Source organism: Saccopteryx bilineata, chromosome 5, assembly GCF_036850765.1.
Source record: "Saccopteryx bilineata isolate mSacBil1 chromosome 5, mSacBil1_pri_phased_curated, whole genome shotgun sequence".
Taxonomy (NCBI): domain Eukaryota; kingdom Metazoa; phylum Chordata; class Mammalia; order Chiroptera; family Emballonuridae; genus Saccopteryx; species Saccopteryx bilineata.
Window position 1 is genome coordinate 99,484,923 of NC_089494.1, and position 19,791 is coordinate 99,504,713.

At 33.1% G+C, this 19,791-nt stretch overlaps 1 protein-coding gene and 1 non-coding gene across 2 annotated transcripts in view; both read left to right on the top strand.

The window, feature by feature from the left end:
* The window catches only part of LRP1B (LDL receptor related protein 1B), a 2,131,860-nt gene that overhangs the window by 2,012,775 nt on the left and 99,294 nt on the right, over nt 1-19,791 (top strand). Inside the window, exons 73-77 of the mRNA XM_066281034.1 lie at nt 344-469; nt 1,182-1,319; nt 2,836-2,970; nt 6,633-6,752; nt 8,765-9,006. Of these exons, the coding sequence (XP_066137131.1) occupies nt 344-469; nt 1,182-1,319; nt 2,836-2,970; nt 6,633-6,752; nt 8,765-9,006 (761 nt within the window). The remainder of the gene's footprint in view (nt 1-343; nt 470-1,181; nt 1,320-2,835; nt 2,971-6,632; nt 6,753-8,764; nt 9,007-19,791) is intronic.
* Nucleotides 15,255-15,330, top strand: TRNAK-CUU (transfer RNA lysine (anticodon CUU)). Its single transcript has one exon. It is a non-coding gene; the product is annotated as a tRNA-Lys (tRNA).

A 19,791-nucleotide genomic window follows, 5' to 3' on the forward strand; every position in this document is an offset into this window, starting at 1 on the left:
TCTTGCCATGTTGTATGAACTGTAGGCATAAATTAATTTGATACACCAACTGAAGGCGGCTAAGATAAAGCATCTGGAAATAAGACCATGAAATTTGACTCTTTTTCTTATTTCATTCAATGTTTCAGCTTTGCAGTCTTTTCAGTAGTTAATATAAATAACTAGAATCATCAACTTCTGTTATCACACATTTTTCTAGTATCTACATGTAGGCAATTTCCACAATAATAGATACTCAAAAAAGCTAAATTACGGGTTTGAAAGAAAGAAAAGACAAAAGAGGGATGGTTCTTCAAAAGTCACTGTACACCAAGGAGCTGCATTGGTTTTTCTTTTTTTTCAGTCAAATTTCTTTGCCCACACACAAGACCTCACAGATGCAGGAACAACAGAATATGCCTGCAGCCGGAACAAATGTGCAATGGGATTGATGACTGTGGAGACAGCTCAGATGAAGATCAGTGCAGTGGTAAATCCAATTAATGTGAAATGATTGATTCAGTGACAGCTGGAAGATAATGGTTTTAAACCTCAGAAATTAAAAAAAAATCCTATGTGTTAGTAAGTCTGAGGGTATTTTTTCAGACACTTGACCTTCTGACAGGCTATGAAAATAATTCACTAACATTTGCTTTACCCAGTAGAGCTGTGAAACTTTACCCAGAGTTTTCACTAGTCCCTAATTGTCTTTATAAAAACTTTATTAAAGAAAATGCTGCATAAGAGAAGTAACAGTGATTTAAAAGTGTTCTTTGTTAAATACTCCTTGGGTTAGAATGGGGCTATATATATTGTATGTATGTGTACACAATCCTTTTTTCACAATTCTGAAATGAAAAGAACCCTTAAGTCAAAGGCTTTATTAAAGCATTTGGCAAAATTGGTGCAAATAACAGACATAAACTGGTCTGAGGCAGTTTATATTACTTAAAAAAATCCCATTTAGGTTATAGTCACACATTTTTCTGTGAAAATAAGGTGGTATTTACTATAAGGTAAAGATACTATTATTTTCTAAGAATCCAAAAAGTTTATAATTTTTTATTTGGCCCCAAGAGCTTCAAATAAAGGATTGTAGACTCATTTCTTTTTACAGCATTTAGTAAAAATTGAACTTGTTATGTGTTCAATAAATTTGTTTTGTTTTGATGAAAATCTAATCATTCTTAATGACTCTGTAGGTAAGCTCACATATAAAGCAAGGCCTTGTAAAAAAGATGAGTTTACTTGCAGTAATAAAAAATGCGTACCCATTGACCTCCAGTGTGACCACCATGATGACTGTGGAGATGTTTCAGATGAACAAGGCTGCAGAATAGGTGAGTTTGTTTTCTGTAGAAATGCCATAAAACACAAGTTCTATTTTTGCTTCATTATGACCAATCTTTTTTTACTATTGTGAGAAAAAAATTGCTCTTCACAATGTGCTTAAGTAATACCATTTTTTTAAAGCTTTTCCCAAAGCAAACTGAAACATCACTTAAATTAATATCAGAAAGAATGAGGTAGCAATGGCTGATTTTGATATGAGTCACCTTGTTGGAGATGAGAACTCTATATCCAAATACAGACTTTGATGTTAGGAAAGATATTTTTATCACTTAATAATTTAGTTTATAAATATAATTTTAATACTTTTTTTAATTTACAAACAATATTTGTTAAATGATAAAGGTTTTAGCAATTTACTTAATGTTTTAAATATTAATTTATTGCCAAATTATTCTTAAGGAAACTATTATTATTTTATTAAGTTAGATCGCTATGGACCTTGACTTATTAGACCTTGACTGTTAAGCAATTTGTGTTTAGATGATGTTTGCTATTTGATTTTCCATATATTCAAAAGTATTGACCTTATAACCCTAAACTAAGGGTAATTAATAAAGTCACAAAATACTTCCTTCCTACTTTTGAGTCTTTTATCTTTTTCTTATTTTTGCATCTAAGTTGTTCCTCACCAGTTAATGAAGCAATGTACATCAGGTTGTGGCCACATGCATCCTCTCATCCATAGTATAACTCCACCTATATATTTCAATTTATTGTGAATATTCAAGAATTAGTGGGGATTACAATTAGCTATAATTCTGATAATTAAAGATCTCATATGTCTCAATAATTTGATATATTTAGGTAAAATAGAGATAATTTAATTATGTCCCTATAATATTGTTCCCTCGCTTAATTGCATTCTAAAATGTTTTTTCCTGAATGGGAGATAAAGTAATGAAATTATAACAAGTATGCTGGGAATTACATATAACTCAAAGTTCATCCTAACTTGTGTTGCAACCCATGAGCATTGGACCATTTTACATACTCCATCCTCATATGTGTGTCCTGGCTATAAAAGTGTAAGGACTGCTGATTATGCCTACCTGCTCAAGTAACATATAAGTACCCGTGATCACATTCCTGAAAACTGAGTTTAGTTTAACAATAAATGGCTACATTTCTAAGTAGTTTCTAAGAGATGTTTTGGTCCTTAGAAAAGGATGTAGCATTTATATATCATAATATTGTAAAAGAGCTTATTAGAATCATTGATTCTTGCCTTCCTGTTAAAATGTAGTATAGCTTGATAACAGCTATAATACATGGCTATAGGCAGTTTGGTTTAAAATATATTAATGTAAATAAGCTCAGTTTTTATTTGCTTCTATACTTTTACAAGAAGAGGATTATAGGAAAGAAAGACCATAATTTTATAAATTCAAAAAGAGTAACATAGATATGGTAAAATAAATATAATTTAAATTAAGATAAATAAAAGTAAACTCCCACTTCAGGAATTAGAATTACCTTAGTTTTGATCATATTTTTAAATTCTAGCTCCCACTGAATATACCTGTGAAGATAATATGAATCCATGTGGAGATGATGCATATTGTAATGAAATAAAAACATCTGTTTTCTGTCGCTGTAAGCCTGGATTTCAGAGAAACATGAAAAGCAGACAGTGTGAAGGTATAGTACATTTACTTAACAGCTTGCTCTTAAATCTTTCAGTTATAAAAGACTCCCCAGTATGTTAAGTGGTGAAATGACAGTGTGATTGATTTTTATCAAAATTATGTGTGTCTAGAGGTTACCAGTTAAGATATGAGAGAGACAATCTCTGGTCAAGAGCCTATTTGTACCACTAAGCTAACCATCACTGAGGCTACAAAGTTTTTTCTGTAGATGACTCAAACCTTCAAGAATGTCAGTAGTATTGCTAGAATTCTGTTTTGAAATGCAAGTAATGAAACTGCTGCTTCAGGAACCAGTGGAGAATTAGAGGCACTTCATGAAAGAGCATGTTTATGATGAGCCATTTCTCTTGAGTTGTGGCATTTGCAATAATGCAGCAGGCAATGCACTTTTAGAGAATTGTGGACTTTTGCCCTAGCACCGTGTATTATACAATGCTTTATATACTGCCAAGATGTGTCTTTTAAAATTCAGACAAGATCTCTATTGGTAGATCTCTGTCAGCTTACTTGAGATCTTTTGAAAATTGAGCATGTAGCCTATAGGCAGAATCTCATAGTAAGATATATGTAAATATAATTTAAATTAGGGTTTTATCTATAAAGTCATAAAATATTATATGCATTTTCTGCATGTCTCTTTACTAAAATTGATATTATGATTAGAGCAAATATAAATCATCTATGTCTGGCTTATACAAGATGAATTCAAGTCTTTTTATTTTAATTTAATTTATTGGGGTAACACTGGTTAACATAATCCATAACAAGCTCCAGGTACCCACGATAAATTCAAGTCTTAAAATGCTTTCAAATACCAGCTTTGTTTGCTACTATCTCTTTAAGTTAATCCTGAGTTAAAAAAAGGGGGTGGGGGTTTATAATGTCAGTCAAAATGGAATTATTGAAATAAATTAGTTATACTCAGCCAAAAGGGGAACAGGGGTATCCATGACAAATTTATGTACATTTTGAGTTACATAGTTGTTTGGATTATTCATGAAATTTTATTTCTCCAGTAACATGAAACACTAAAAATTGGCAACCTGTTTTCTTTATTTTAATAAGAAAGCAAATTATTTCTGAAGACTAGAATATTTCTTGTTTCCCAGGGACTATCATTTGTATAATAACACACAAAAAAATCTCAAGTTTTTAATTTCACCCAGCCAATTAGTTTGTCTGGTTGGAGCGTCCTTCCGATGCGCAAAGGTTGCAGGCACCTACAGGAACATAATGCTGTTCTGTGTTTCTCTTCCCCTTCCTCTCTCTGTTTCTCTAAAATCAATAAATAAAAATTAAAGAAAAAAAATTTAATTTTAAATAACCCTAATTAGCTCATATTTACTTGTGGATGTCTCTGTTTCCTCTATATACTTACAAATTTAGAAATTCTATGCTCAAATATATACATAGTTATATAACCTCAAGTTACACTCTGATTTAAATTGCTATGAATTCCCTGAAACTTTTGTAGTGCAAAATGTAACTTTGGAACTCCAATAATATTTGCATCTGTATTTAATAAATGAAGGTTTTTATTTATTTATTTTTTCAAAGTAAAAAGCAGGGAGGCAGTCAAACACCTGCATGTGCCGGACTGGGATCCATTCGACATGCCCACCAGGGGGCGATGCTCTGCCCATCTGGGGCAAAGCTCCATTGCAGCCCAAGTCATTCTAGCGCCTGAGGCAGAGAGAGAGACCATGGAGCCGTCCACAGAGCCTGGGCCAACTTTGCTGCAATGGAGCCTTGGCTGCAGGAGAAGAAGAAAGAAATAGGAAAGAGAGGGGGAAGGGTAGAGAAGCAGATGGGCACTTCTAGTGTGCCCTGACCAGCAATCGAACCCGGGACTTCCATACGTCGGGCGGATGCTCTACCACTGAACCAACCAGCCAGGGCCTAATAAATGAAGATTTAACATAAGGAAAAGCAGTTTTTACTTGGTATGAAGGAGGAGATAGACATTACCTTGATTTGTAATAAAAATAATTTAAATTTGTGCTCTTCTTTTATATAGCTAAAAAAAAAAATATATATATATATATATATCTTAAGAAATTACTTGATGTCAAAGCCAAAAATTCTTAGATTGGAGTGTGTAAAAGAAAAAAAAAATGAGAATGACAGAAGAGAAGTAGAAAGAGAATAACAGTTGCAGTTTGGACATGAGTGAGATTCCTTTGTTTTCTTCCAAAGCTCTAAAACAGGCATTATTGTAGAGACGAAGAGAAAATGGTGAACCTGGCCATTATAGGGCCATGTGAGGGAACTGAGGTTTTATTAAATTAAGCAGATTTTTGCTTATTTTGATTTCTTATCAAAGGGAAACCATAGTATCAAATAATATACTGTTTAAAATCACAGGTGGCAAACAAATAAAAAATATTTGTTGTAATAGTCTTTGATGATTAAGTGCTGATAACATGATATAATATTCTTTGAAATACATAAATACATTTTTTTTATTTATCTCATTACCCTACATTTTAAACATAGAAATGAATTCTCATGGGAAGCCTTAAGTTCTCCTTGGGCAAAGCATCATAGTAGGGACAACAGAATCAGAGATCCTGAATGTAAACCTTGGCATTGTCATTTACAAGTGTCATTGGGAAAGTTCTTATCTCTGCCATGAGCCTTTAGAACACTGCTGAGTGATAAAAAATAATAATTATTATCATTATGATTATAGTTTTATAATTCAAGAGAAGGACTTATATCACAAATTTCTTATATAATTAGGGCAAATATCTATGATAAAAATGAAAAGAGAAAGTAGATAATTTACCAGAATTACCAGATCTCAATCCTGGCTGTCCTCAAACCATTAAATTCAGAGGCAGGTACTGAAGCACAGAAATTGCCTGTGATTGGTTAATATATTACTTATGATTTATATTTATTTATTTACAGAGGCATTCAGTTTTTGTTTGTTTATTTCACATAGCCCTTCTTTTTACATAGTCACTTCATATATGTGAAACCAGAGGTGGATTAGAGATACCTCTATAACTTCATTTTCTGCCAGGTATTGTGTAAAATGCTGGCAATAAAAACAATGAGTAAATCATAATTGATGCACTGAAGAGACTGACAGTCAAGTAGGAGATATGCATATATAACAACATACCTGAAGTATAGTGTGAACAATGCTCTAAGAGAAAAATTAAAAACAGCAGAGTACAGAAACTATGGGAACAATAGTCACAAAATACAGCGATGGAGACCAAGGAAGGCGTCACAATAGGTAGAGCTTGAGAAATAAGTAGCAATTCCTTGCATAAAAGTGGAAAAAGACATTATAGGACAATGAAACAGTATATGATATGTATGGAAAAATAGGTAGTAATTAGAAACAGGCTTAAAAGGAAACCTCAAGAACTATTAATTTCAGTAAATGAAAAGACTAGGGGAGTTCGAAATGGATGTGTCAATGTGTTAAGTGGATTAACGAGCAACATACAAACAACTGATAAATTATTGTGAAACTATTGTGAAATATTATGACTGCTTATAAATATATACAAATCACAGATAATGGTTTAAAAGAATAACAAAAGATCTAAATAAGAAAATGAAAACCTCATTATGAAATGTAGAAGAAATGAAATAAATAATTGGGGGTATGATGCTATTTTGAACTCTTCCTTTCAGACCTTAATGAATGTTTGGTCTTTGGTACATGTTCCCACAAATGTATAAATATGAAAGGATCATATAAATGTCTATGTGACCAGAATTTTCAAGAAAGAAACAGCACCTGCATAGCGAAAGGTAAGGTTATAACCATTATTTCAAATGCTAGTATAATTTTTCTATAAATCTTGTATGGGGGAAGAAAAGGTTCATGTTGTATTTTAGCAATAGCTTTATGCCTGATAATATAAAATAAGTCTCTTTTTAATGCTGAATTATTTGGCCAATTGATTTATTACTCTTATTTTATTTAATTTGGGATTTTTGATAGACATGACATGTATATGGTTACTGTTAAAATTACATTGTATTTGAATCAATTTGTCAGGAGGCATGAAAGGTTAAAAGCAAAGATGGTAGAATAAAAAAATTATCTTTCTTTATGGTCCACTCCCAGTGTTTTGAGAAATTATTACACTATTGAGATAAAAATAACAGATTAAGGTTTAACAGTATAAAGAGTATAAAATTTTAGTAAGAATTTAAAATATTTTAAAACAAAATCATGGTTTTAAATTCAGATTGCTTCCACTTAAGAATGTCTTTTCTTTTTTTTTATTTATTTATTTATTTATTTATTTATTTTTATTTATTTTTTTTTTATTTTTCTGAAGCTGGAAACAGGGAGAGACAGTCAGACAGACTCCCGCATGCGCCCGACCGGGATCCACCCGGCACGCCCACCATGGGGCGACGCTCTGCCCACCAGGGGGCGATGCTCTGCCCATCCTGGGTGTCGCTATGTTGCGACCAGAGCCACTCTAGCGCCTGAGGCGGAGGCCACAGAGCCATCCCCAGCGCCCGGGCCATCTTTGCTCCAATGGAGCCTTGGCTGCGGGAGGGGAAGAGAGAGACAGAGAGGAAAGCGCGGCGGAGGGGTGGAGAAGCAAATGGGCGCTTCTCCTGTGTGCCCTGGCCGGGAATCGAACCCGGGTCCTCCGCACGCTAGTCTTTTCTTTTTTTAATCAAATGATAGTTATGGATTTGGAATTTTTTTAGATATGGATTTTAATGCTATATGTTTCTGTTAAATAGCAGCATAACTTAAATATTGGTAGCTACAGGGTTTGATTGGACAATGTTAAGATAGTTATTACAAAATGAAGACAAGATGTAGTGAATCAAGGATGAGCTATAGTGTTAATATATACTTTGCTGACTGTGTGGCCAGGGGAAGTTATTTAATTCTGAGCATCAGTTTCTCATTTGTAAAATGAAACTACTAGTACCTACTTTCCATGGTTGTCATAAGAAGAGGAGAAAAATTGTGGAAGGCTTATCACAGTGCCTGCCACATAGAATACTTTCAGTAATTGAGAGCTACTAAAACAATAGAGCTAACTATGACTCTTGCATAATTAACTTTATAAATTTTCAGATACTGTATATGCCATTCAGTCTTTCTTTATGGTTTTATTAAATTTTAATTAATATTTTTAGGATTTATTTTAAGGTTTCACTTGTCTCAGGATGCACATGACATTAGTATTTTATTGTAGGTGTCAAAGCTTCAGACTAGATAGTTCCACTTAGCATGATTCTAGATAATATTGTGATGATGACACTTTCATATAGTAAATATTGATATTTTGGTGTAATAAAAATCAAATAATTTTTAACATACATGGATATTGGAAGAATAATAACCTTCATATTTTATTTTTTTATTTCTTAGCCTAAGGTAATGATCACTCAGATGCATACACTAAATGCTCAGAAAAGTTTAAATGTTAATGAGTACACAATATAGCCTCTGAATATTTAGAAAGCATTAGAACATAATGTATTGTGACTTACCAAAAATAAAATCCCTCCTCATACAAAGGATATCTACTACAAATACTTAATCCGTAGTTGTAAGGTAAGTTTTGCCCTAAGAAAACTGACATTAATAACTCTTAGAAATGTTTAGGTAACTGTATATTAAACATAAATCATGAAGATTAAAAAACAGCAAAAAGTAGGTTGACATTTATTGAGCAGAAAACTGTTTTAAGAATAATAATTCAAGATAATTTAACAGTACAATTATTGCTTTTACATAAGTTGAAATTTACCTTATTTTTGTATTTTATTATAATAATCTCCAGGCTCTGAAGATCAAGTTCTCTACATTGCTAATGACACTGATATCCTGGGTTTTATATATCCATTCAACTACAGTGGCAATCATCAACAAATTTCTCATGTTGAACATAATTCAAGGATAACAGGGATGGATGTATATTATCAAAGAGATATGATTATTTGGAGTACTCAGTTTAATCCAGGAGGGATTTTTTACAAAAGGATCCATGGCAGAGAAAAAAGGCAAGCACACAGTGGCTTGATTGTAAGTAAACAACACTGAATATTTGAAGACTCATACCGTCCCACTTCCTTGTTTTATTGTAATTTGTTAATCACAACATCTGATTATAAAATATAATTAATGTATTCAACGATTCCTCTCAATATTGTCTTTATATAGGAAAAAATTCTCTATTCATTTATACTCATGCCTGCATATAAATTAATTTTAATAACATGATATTAAGCTTTTGTTTTAGTGCATTTAACTTTGTTCTATAATAATAACAAATAATACCCCAAATTTCTACATTTTATATTTTATAGTATTTAACAATGTATAATGAACATGAGGTTTTTTCACAAGATGAGTTTAGTAGCATCACTTTGCTTTTGTTAGAAAATAAACTGTCGAAAAATGCAGGGAGAATCCTTCCATTTTTAACAGTATGAGAAATATACTGTATTCCAGGCAAGAGATCAACTCCATAGTGTAACCATTTGTTCTAACTTTTGATAGCTATATTTTAGGAAAACTCCAAAACAGAACAGTATTGTTTACTGGTATATATGATAGACTTGTTGATTACCATGGTTATTCCTTTTGAGAAAAATAAACTAAAACATTTGCTTAGATTTGTGGTTGTAGAATATCTTCTTTTTGTTTTAGGGCATGTCAATTTATTGTGTATTTTCTATTTTGAAGTAACCTTGGAATACAATTACAGGTAAATACTTATTTTTATCACCTGGCCCATTGCCATACAACTAAAAAGTCAAGGGCTATCACAGTAGGATATAATTGAAGCTTTGTAGCTGAAACGAATCAGAGGTACCTATCTCAAAATCCTCACTGCGTTTTACAGTGGTCTCTACCATAAAGAGTTGAGCTACATGAATATCATTGCTTAGAATTCTGGAACATATTTTTATCAGTTGTAGATAGCAATAAGTTGGTAGTAAAGAAAGCAATATTTGCTATCAAACTCAGTAAAGATTAATTGTGAGTAAAAATCCACATATATCAACGCTGTTTCTTCAGTCCTTCCCCAAACGCAATGTTATACAATAGCTTTAGTTTCAGTGAGAACAGTTTTTGGACACAGCCAGAAAATTCAGTAGACCATTCTGCCCTCCATTACTCACATTTATTCTACTTCCTCTTTATCAGACTGAAAGGCAGACTAAGAGTCTTGACTACTTTTAGCTTTCTTTATCTTTAAAACAGGAGTCTGCTTTGCAAAACCATTGTTCCTAAGGTACAATTTCATCTGTTATTAATGAAGTGACAAAGGGTACACATCATGGAGTTACATTCCTGTGTTTTAATTTTCTTCCTGTTGCTGACCAGCCTCTTAGCTTCTTTATACTTTCTATATTATAAATTTTAATGAGGAATAAAAACTATATGTTTATTAGTGTTAACAGTGCTTGGCACGTAGTACTATCTAGTTGCTTGTCATTAACAGGATGATGATGATGTTGATCATGATGACACAGGGTTTCTGATCATGGTTGGCAAGGTGTTCTCTAAAACGCATATTCCCACACAAAAATTATTTGCTATATCAAAAAAAATTATTTACAACTCTCACTTGTCTGAATTGTGTAGTTGATAAAAATAAACCTATATTAATTTCAATGTAAATTTCCAGTAAAAATAGTTTGATAATTATTGTAGTTTTGTGCTTGGAGACATTGATGATATACAATCAGTGTCCTGTAGTGAGCCAAGTTTATTGTAAGTCAGGGACCAAATTTTTTTAATGTTTGGTTAAGGCCTGACTTGTGGTGGTGCAGTGGATAAAGCGTCAACCTATAATGCTGAGTTTGCTGGTTTGAAGCTCTGGGCTTGCCTGGTCAAGGCGCATATGGGGGTTGATGCTTCCTGCTCCTCCTCCCTTCTCTCTCTTTCTCTTTCTTTTCTCTAAAATGGATAAATAAAAAACAAAACATTTTTTAAATGTTTGATTAAGAAGTACTTTTATAAACACAAAATATAAAGATATATATTTTTAGTATATTATATATTTATTTACATGTATAAATTTTACATATTTTGATCTTTATTTTTTAATGTATATAATCTTTCATAGCAATGCTAAGCTATTAATTAGCTTTTTTCCAATAGATATAAAGCTTTTTTTAGTCTTTTAATGATAATAATTATTTGTGTTATATAATCTAGACTTTATGTTTGTTTTTTCTCTCTCTTCTAAGACCCACTGATCACTAACAGTATTCATTTGGAATCAGACTGGGGAGCAGCAGAGTACATTTTTCTAGAAACCCATCATAGTGAACTAAATGTCATGATGATAAGATTGGAACCTCTGATCCACGAATTTTAACACCAATTTCAAAGTCATTAAACACTGCATAGAAATTTAAGCCTATGCATTATTTTAAAATAATAACGGAAAACATTATTTAAGGTCATACTAATGAGAGCAATTATTTAACTTTACAGTTCCTCACCATATTGTGGTTCACTTTTTGCAGTCCCACTGTATCGTGGATTTTTAAATTGCATATATCTAATTTTGTATCATGGATTTTCTGCTATATTGAGGGATTTTGTGGTATATAGGTATTTTTATATATTTATTATTTTAATTATTTTTGCGGTAAAATAAGCAAAATAAGTGTGGGAAAGGTTAACAATATTTGGGGAAAGGTTTATAAGAGTGTAGGGAGGGTTTATAGAGAGAGCCTTAAGATATATATAAATAATAAAATAAATATAAGGTCGCTACTTCATGGATTTTTGCTTTTTGCAGGGGGTTCTGGAATCTAACCCCCGCAATAGATGAGAGACCTCTGTACTTCGTGTGTGTGTGTGTGTGTGTGTGTGACAGAGACAGAGACAGAGAGAGGAACAGATAGGGACAGATAGACAGGAAGGGAGAGAGATGAGAAGCATCAATTCTTTTTAATTATTTTTTATTCTGATATCTCAATATAAATATGGAATAAAGCCATACTTAACACCTTAATTTAATAAGCAATGTACATTCTAGAATAATTAAATGACTTACCCACAGCCATGCAGCTATAATATGACAAAATTTAGATTTTAACTTGAGATACTTGTTACATTTTTGAGTCTCAACTTACTCATCTGACAAATAACAATAGTACTGGAGTAGATCATTTTCTAAAGTCCCTCTCAGAAGGAAATATATATGATTTCCAAAAGATATGTGACATAGTTATGTCTATCAGTTATTACCTGGACAATCTGTATTTATTTCTCTAAAATCTATCTCATGTGTAAATAACTGATTTTCTACCCTTACAAATATTACTCTGCCATGAATTATATTTCCTCTATTACAGTCACCAGCTAATCATCCATTAGTTTAATGAATGTACAATTGATTGCATCTAATTTTGACACAAATATTGAATGATACTGACCTGTGGTTTTCCCACCTATTGGAAAATAAAATTTAAGATTATTTTCTCCTGGCCTGTGGTGGCACAGTTGATAAAGTGTCAACCTGAAATGCTGAGGTTGTGGGTTCAAATCCCTGCACTTGTCTGGTCAAGGTGCATATGGGAGTTGATGCTTCCTACTCCTCCCCCATTTCTCTCTCTCTCCCTCTCTCTCACTCTCTTTCCTCTCTAAAATAATGAATAAATAAAAAAGAATTTATTAAAAAAAATATATTATTTTCTAAGCTGAATATACAACATTGAGATCTTTTTTTCTGAATTAATAGGTGAAAGGAAAAACACACAAACCAAACTATGCATGCTTTACTTGTAGTCCCCTTATCAGTGAACCAAATGAAAAGAGTTAACCATATGATAGTAGAAGGTCTTGAACACATATTCACAGATCACAGCTATAGAAAATATTAGAATATTTCCATCAACATAAAAGGTAGGAAATATGTTGTATCTGATATGAGAGGAAGATTACTTAGACAACTAAATGTTTACTGAAGGCCATTCCAAAGAAAGGTAATATTTAATATGATTTCGGGGGAAAGTCATGAAGGCAGTACTCTTCTGTAATCTCTAAAACTGGTTGAAATAGTAATTATTACTAAAAATTTTAATTTTAGGCCTGACCTGTGGTGGCACAGTGGATAAAGCATCGACTTGGAATGCTGAGGTCGCCGGTTCAAAACCCTGGGCTTGCCTGGTCAAGGCACATATGGGAGTTGATGCTTCCTGCTCCTACCCCTGTTCTCTCTCTATCTCTCCCCCTCTCTCTCTCCCCTTTCTCTCTAATAAAAATGAATAAATAAAATCTAAAAAAGTAAATAAATAAAAAATTTTAAAAAAATTAATTTTAAATGTAGACTAAGTTATTTATATATAGAATTTTTATGATTTTGTAACCCCAGGGCTATACAAAGTGGGCTAATTTTTTTTTAAAGAAAATTAAATAATTTAAAACTAAAAGACTAACATGATTCAATCTTTATGCAAAGCATAATGAGCTTTCCGAATTTGAATTTTAGTAGCCTGAACAGAATATGTTAACATTATGCAACAATTGTACATACTTTCTAGCAATTTATCATTTCTAGTATGAAAAGATGTACAGTAAAGTACATGGTGACAAGCACATAAAGTAGGTCAATGCTTGTAAAAATGCAAATTACTAAAATACAGATTAGATTTTTACCATTAAAGAACAAAATATTCTTGAGTAAAAACAAATGGTTTATCTGATCTACCTGATTTTGAGAAATGAGTATGAGAAACTATTTTTGGCATAGTTTCTATTATGCAAAAGAGAATGTTCAGAATAAACATGTTTATAATTTTATTCATTAATAACTATATCTTTTCTTCAAAATGTCAATGAGGCCATTATTTTTCTGGAAAATATTTTAATGCAGTATCCAATTAAATTATTTTTACTGGGTTTCAATAATTTTAATTGGAGTACTAGCTAAAACCTCATACCCAATATATGGATCTGTATATATCACAAGCATGTGCACATATACACACATGCACTTGAGTGTATAGGTGTGCATATGTATTCACATTTAAGTGTGTGTGTGTATGCAGCAATACATATATACTTTTTAATTCAGTGAGAGGAAAGGAGGCAGAGACAGACTCCTACATGTGCCTCAACTGGGATCCACCCAGCAAGCCCACTAAGGGGTGATGCTGTGCCCATCTTGAGCTTTGTTCTGTTGCTCAGCTACCAAGCTCTTCTTAGCACCTGAGGCAGAGGCCATAAGGCCATCCTCAGCACCCAGAGCCAACTCAATCCAATCTAGCCATGGTTGCAGAAGAAGAGAGAGAGCGATAGAGAGAAGGAGGAGAGGGGTAGAGATGGAGAATCAGATGGGCACTTCTCTTTTGTACACTGACCAGGAATTGAACCCAGGACATTCACACACTGGGCCAACATTCTACCATTGAGCCAACTGGCCAGGTGCAGCAAAATCTTTAAAAACTTATTTTAGGACATTTAGATACTAGAAATAATTGATAGTTTCTTTTTACATCCTTTTTTATTTTTTAATATTAAAAATTAATTGTAACCATTATAATTCTAAATTGAACTAAGTTGCATAGCAAAAATACAATCACTTGATTAGTCAAACCAGTTCACAACTATAATCATTGATTATAAATACTTTAGAATAAATCTAAAACTTTCAGATCATTACATTATTGCCATTTTGTGTTGTTGACTGGATAAAATAAGCATTCATCAAATACATACTGGTTAAAGTTAAATTGTTCTGTAATAGTTGTGTCAATACTTAGAATTTTACTGAATATAAATTTTATATGGCTATATAAAACATATGATTCTAAAATTAATAATCTTGATGAAATTATTGATTGGACTATATAACATTATAAGGAAAACCAATCAAGTTTTATTCTTTCATAACCAAAGCTTTTCTTAAAGATTTCTGTTTATTAGGTTTGGTGCTAGATTCTCAGGATACAATAATGATGACATAGCAAATCTTGTTCTCATGAAGTTTAGATTCTGGGGAACAAAATCAATTAAACACATAAATAAATATAAAAATTATTATTTTAGAATGTATATTGAATGAAATAAGTAATGAACTAAGAAAGAAGCACTCTGATGTTATAAGTATTCTTTAAATAAAATTATCAGTAAAGGTCCATTCAAAGAGAGGAGATTTGAGCAGGACCTAAAAAAGAAGTAGGTCATTTTATTTATATCTAAGAGAATTTGCTTTTTTATGTAGAGAATGGATTTGGTGGGGTAAAGCTCAACCAGACATAGACCACTTAGGAGGATTTGTTCCCAGTTAGAAATAGTGGTAGATAGCCCTGGCCAGTTGGCTCAGTGGTAGAGCATCGGCCCCTTATGTGGATGTCCTGGGTTCGATTCCCAGTCAGGGCACACAGGAGAAGCAACCATCTGCTTCTCCACCCACCCTAAGAAAATTTGGTAATGCCTGGAGATATATTTAATTGTCCCAGCTGGGAACTGCTGCTAGCAAGGAGTGAAGTAGAGTCCAGGAAGGCTACTTTACACCCTTCAGGGTATAAAAACAGGTCCTTCACAATAAAGATTATTCCTGACCAAAATGTCAAAAGTATTAGAATTGAAAACCCTTTCTCTACATAGTAAAAAATGTCAGTTTCTCCAGTCAAGACTTAGGTAGGTCTTTTTGTTTAGTTTGTTTTACCAGATTATATAATAACAACCCTGAAATAAAAATGGTCCTAAAATCAGTCATTGATATAGTTATTCTTTTATACTATCTGTTGTTCTCAGTCTCTTTTGCTAGATTTTTTTTCTGTCCTAATATTGAAATTACACCTCTTTTCTACTTTCCTCACCTCTTTGTAGACTATAAATAGTTTCACAGTTAGCATATATCCATCCATGTGCTAACAGTTATCTAGTTATCTAGTACAGTGGTCCCCAACCCCTGGGCCGCAGACTGGTGCCAGTCCGTAGGCCATTTGGTACCGGTCCACAGAGAAAGAATAAATAACTTACATTATTTCCGTTTTATTTATATTTAAGTCTAAACGATGTTTTATTTTTAAAAAAATGACCAGATTCCCTCTGTTACATCCATCTAAGACTCACTCTTGATGCTTGTCTCAGTCACGTGATACATTTATCCATCTCACCCTAAAGGCCAGTAATTTCTTTTTGTGTGTGTGACAGAGTCAGAGAAAGGGACAGACAGGAAGGGAGAGAGATGAGAAGCATCAATTCTTGAGGCACTTTAGTTGTTCATTGATTGATTTCTCATATGTGCCTTGCCTGGGGGGCTACAACAGACCAAATGACCCCTTGCTCGAGCCAGCTACCTTGGGCTCAAGCTGGTGAGCTTTGCTCAAACCAGATGTGCCCGTGCTCAAGTTGGCGACCTTGAGGTCTCAAACCTGGGTCCTCCACATCCCATTTTAAAGCTCTTTCCACCACATCAACACCTGGTCAGGCCAAAAGTGTAAATTTTTAAAGTGATATATCTTTAATTTCAAAGTCAGAATCTGAAAGTTTTTTTTAACTTGAATTTAAATTTAGTCCTCAACCTATCATTTTACAATCTATGCTTTTAGATAAGTCTTTAATACATCTTAAGTGTTATGCTTATTTAAAATGTAAAAGTCAGAAGTTAACTTAATTCCTTAATTCCAGGTCACTCAATAGGAAGATGATATAAAAATTACCTCATTAAATACTTGCACATTATTACCTTACTGACTAATGCGTGACAATTCATAATTAACATTAAATACATACTTAAGACTATATAAAATGCAGTCTTACATAGAATATGTAGTATTTTAAACTGTTATATAATTTAGTATTTAGAAGCTAAAAATTTTACAGATAATCCAAAATTTTACAGATAACCCCAAAGCTTTTTTATATACTATATAATATATAGAGAAAGTAGGACTAGGGCTTAGGCCCAGTTCCTGACTTTAAATTTAGCATGCTTTCTCATCTTCCATGATATCCTTTGTTTACAAAGAGTGTGAGTGAAGGTTTTGAGAACCAGTTTGCTTTTTTGGAGAAAAGGTGGTAAATAATAAAAAATAAGTTACTAGAACACTGAACATATTTATAAATAATAAAGTCACATAGAAAATATTGAATCTATAATCCAGAAACAAATATGGCCTATTTTTTAACATTTTTTGAGAATTAAATGTTCTTATTTGGTTTCTTTTTTTTCCTAGCAAGAGTTTGTACCATGTTGACATGATCCTAATATAGAAAATTATAGCTTTCAAATGATTCAATTGAAATAATTCCTTCTTTAAAAGAAATTATAAATAGAAGCCAGAATTTTATTTCTGCAGTGGTTTTGGACCCCTAACACATTGTAGCTCTAAATATAAGTTTTTATTGACTCATACTTTGTGAATCAATAACGTAAATAGTGTGACATACACTCCCACATGCATACACATGTTTTTTAGAGTGGCTTTACAACTTTGTTTTAATCGTACTACATTAGGAGATATAATTAACTTTAATTAAACGAACTGAATTTCCTTTTTTTAGATTTACACAAACATGCATAAAAAAATTACAAACAAATAAAATATGTGACCAACTTAATCTATCTTGTGTTAACTATGTTTTCTTAAAGTATATTGCTAACTCTAAGATTTTACTAAAAAGGAAGGTAATATTTCCATAGGTCAAATGCTAGGTTTTTCTCTCTCCTTGCTTTAAAAATAAATGTCTCCAGTGATTATCACTTTTAGTTTATTGAGGCTGGGTTTATGACAGATACCTACCAGTCCACAGCATTATAGGATTAGTTGTTTAAAGTAGTACGCTCTGATTTTGCTACAATTGAACTGCCAGTTTGTAAGATTTAGGTATTTCATTCATTTGACTAATATATCTCTATGAAAAAGAATGCCTCAGGCTTTAAAATTCTACAGAGTATTTGGGGAGCCTATTAAGAAACAAATTATTGAGAGACCTGACGATGTCAGCGGAGTAGGCAGATGCACAGACTCCTAGCTCACACCACCAAACTGGATTACAAACTAATTTATGAAAATCAGCTTGAAAAACCAAATCTGGACTACAAGAACAGCTCTCAAAAACCAAGGAGCAAAGAAGAAGCCACAAAAAACCTGGTAGGGAGCGTCTGAATCTCCCCTGCTTACAGAAACAGAGGGGGCGGTGAGGCTGAGAGCCCAGAAGAGATCTCACTGCAAGGAAAAGAACAGTAAATACTACTCACAGCCACTTTCCTGGTGACCAGGGAATGAGGAAGGTTGAAAGGGCCAGCTTATCTTTCAAAAAGAAAGGGAGGAGAGATAGAGACAGACGGTGAGGGGAAGAGGAATGCAGGGGATGATGTGAAAAGCTCACTCATTCAGTGCTGAAGGTGGCCATAGCTGGAGGAGGGGCTGATCCTTCCACAAAACAAAAGTCAGTGTTTCCAGGGCACAGATCTCCAGACATCTCTCCAGCTCAAATCAGCGCAACAAGGCACAGCTAAAAACAAGCAGTGGAGAGGAGGGTCAGTAACTCAGGTATCCATAGAGATCTGAGATACACCTTCCCCTACTAAAACTGAGAAAGCAACCCAATCCCAGAGAGATTAACTGGCAGAAGAGGATTTGAGAGTCTCATGTTATAGCCACTTCATTCCTGAATACAGTTCCAAGTAAGCCCCCTGCTGAGATCAGCAAACAAGACAATCACCTGTTAAGAAAACAAACAAATCAAGACTTCGAAGTGGCCCAAATCCAAAACTGGATTACAAATAATAGCTGATGCCAACCCAAGAAGACCTAGAAATAACACAATTAAAAACTGGAGGCAGACAACACCAAGCCTATACTCAACCAGCTCTACAAACAAAACACACAGATATAATGAGAATACAGAGAAGTGCAATCCAAATGAAACCCCAAGAGAAACATCCAGGAAATGAACTGAGTGACATGGAAATAACCAAACTTCCAGATGCGGAGTTCAAAATAATGATTGTAAGGATGCCTAGGGATCTTAGAAAAACAATGGATGGTCATTACAAACACCTAAATAAAGAAATAGCAAGTATAAAAAAGGATATTGAAATATTAAAAAAGAATCAGTCGGAGATGACAAATAAAATATAAGAAATGAAGAACACAATGGAAGGAATTAAAAAGAGGATGGATAGAGCTGAGGATCAAATCAGCGAGTTGGAGGACAACTGGAATGAAGGCATGAAAACAGAAAAGAAAAAAGAAAAGAGACTCAAAAAGTCTGAGGAAACTCTTAGAGAACTCTGTGACAACATAAAGAGAAATAACATTCGCATCATAGGGGTTCCTGAAGAAGAAGAGAAAGAACAATGGATAGATACTTTGTTCAATCATATCATAGCTGAAAACTTCCCTCAATTAATGCAAGAGAAACTCTCACCAGTTCAAGAAGCACAGAGAACTCCATTAAAGAGAAACCCAAAGAAACCTACACCAAAGACACATCATAATTAAAATACCAAGGCTAAGTGGTAAAGAGAAAAAATATTAAAAGCTGCTAGAGAAAAAAAGGCTATCATCTACAAAGGAGCCCCCATAAAGATGACATCAGACTTCTCAACAGAAACACTTGAGGCCAGAAGGGATTGGCAAGAAATATTCAAAGTAATGCAGAACAAGAACCTACAACCAAGATTACTTTATTCAGCAATGCTATCATTTAAAATTGAAGGAGAAATAAAAAGCTTCCCAGACAAAAAAAAAAAAAAAAAACCTCAAGGAATTCATTACAACCAAACCAATGCTGCAGGAAATGTTAAGGGGCATGATGTAAACAGATCAAAGTGGGAAAAGAATATAGCAAAAGAGGAATACAACTTTAAAGAATAAAATGGCA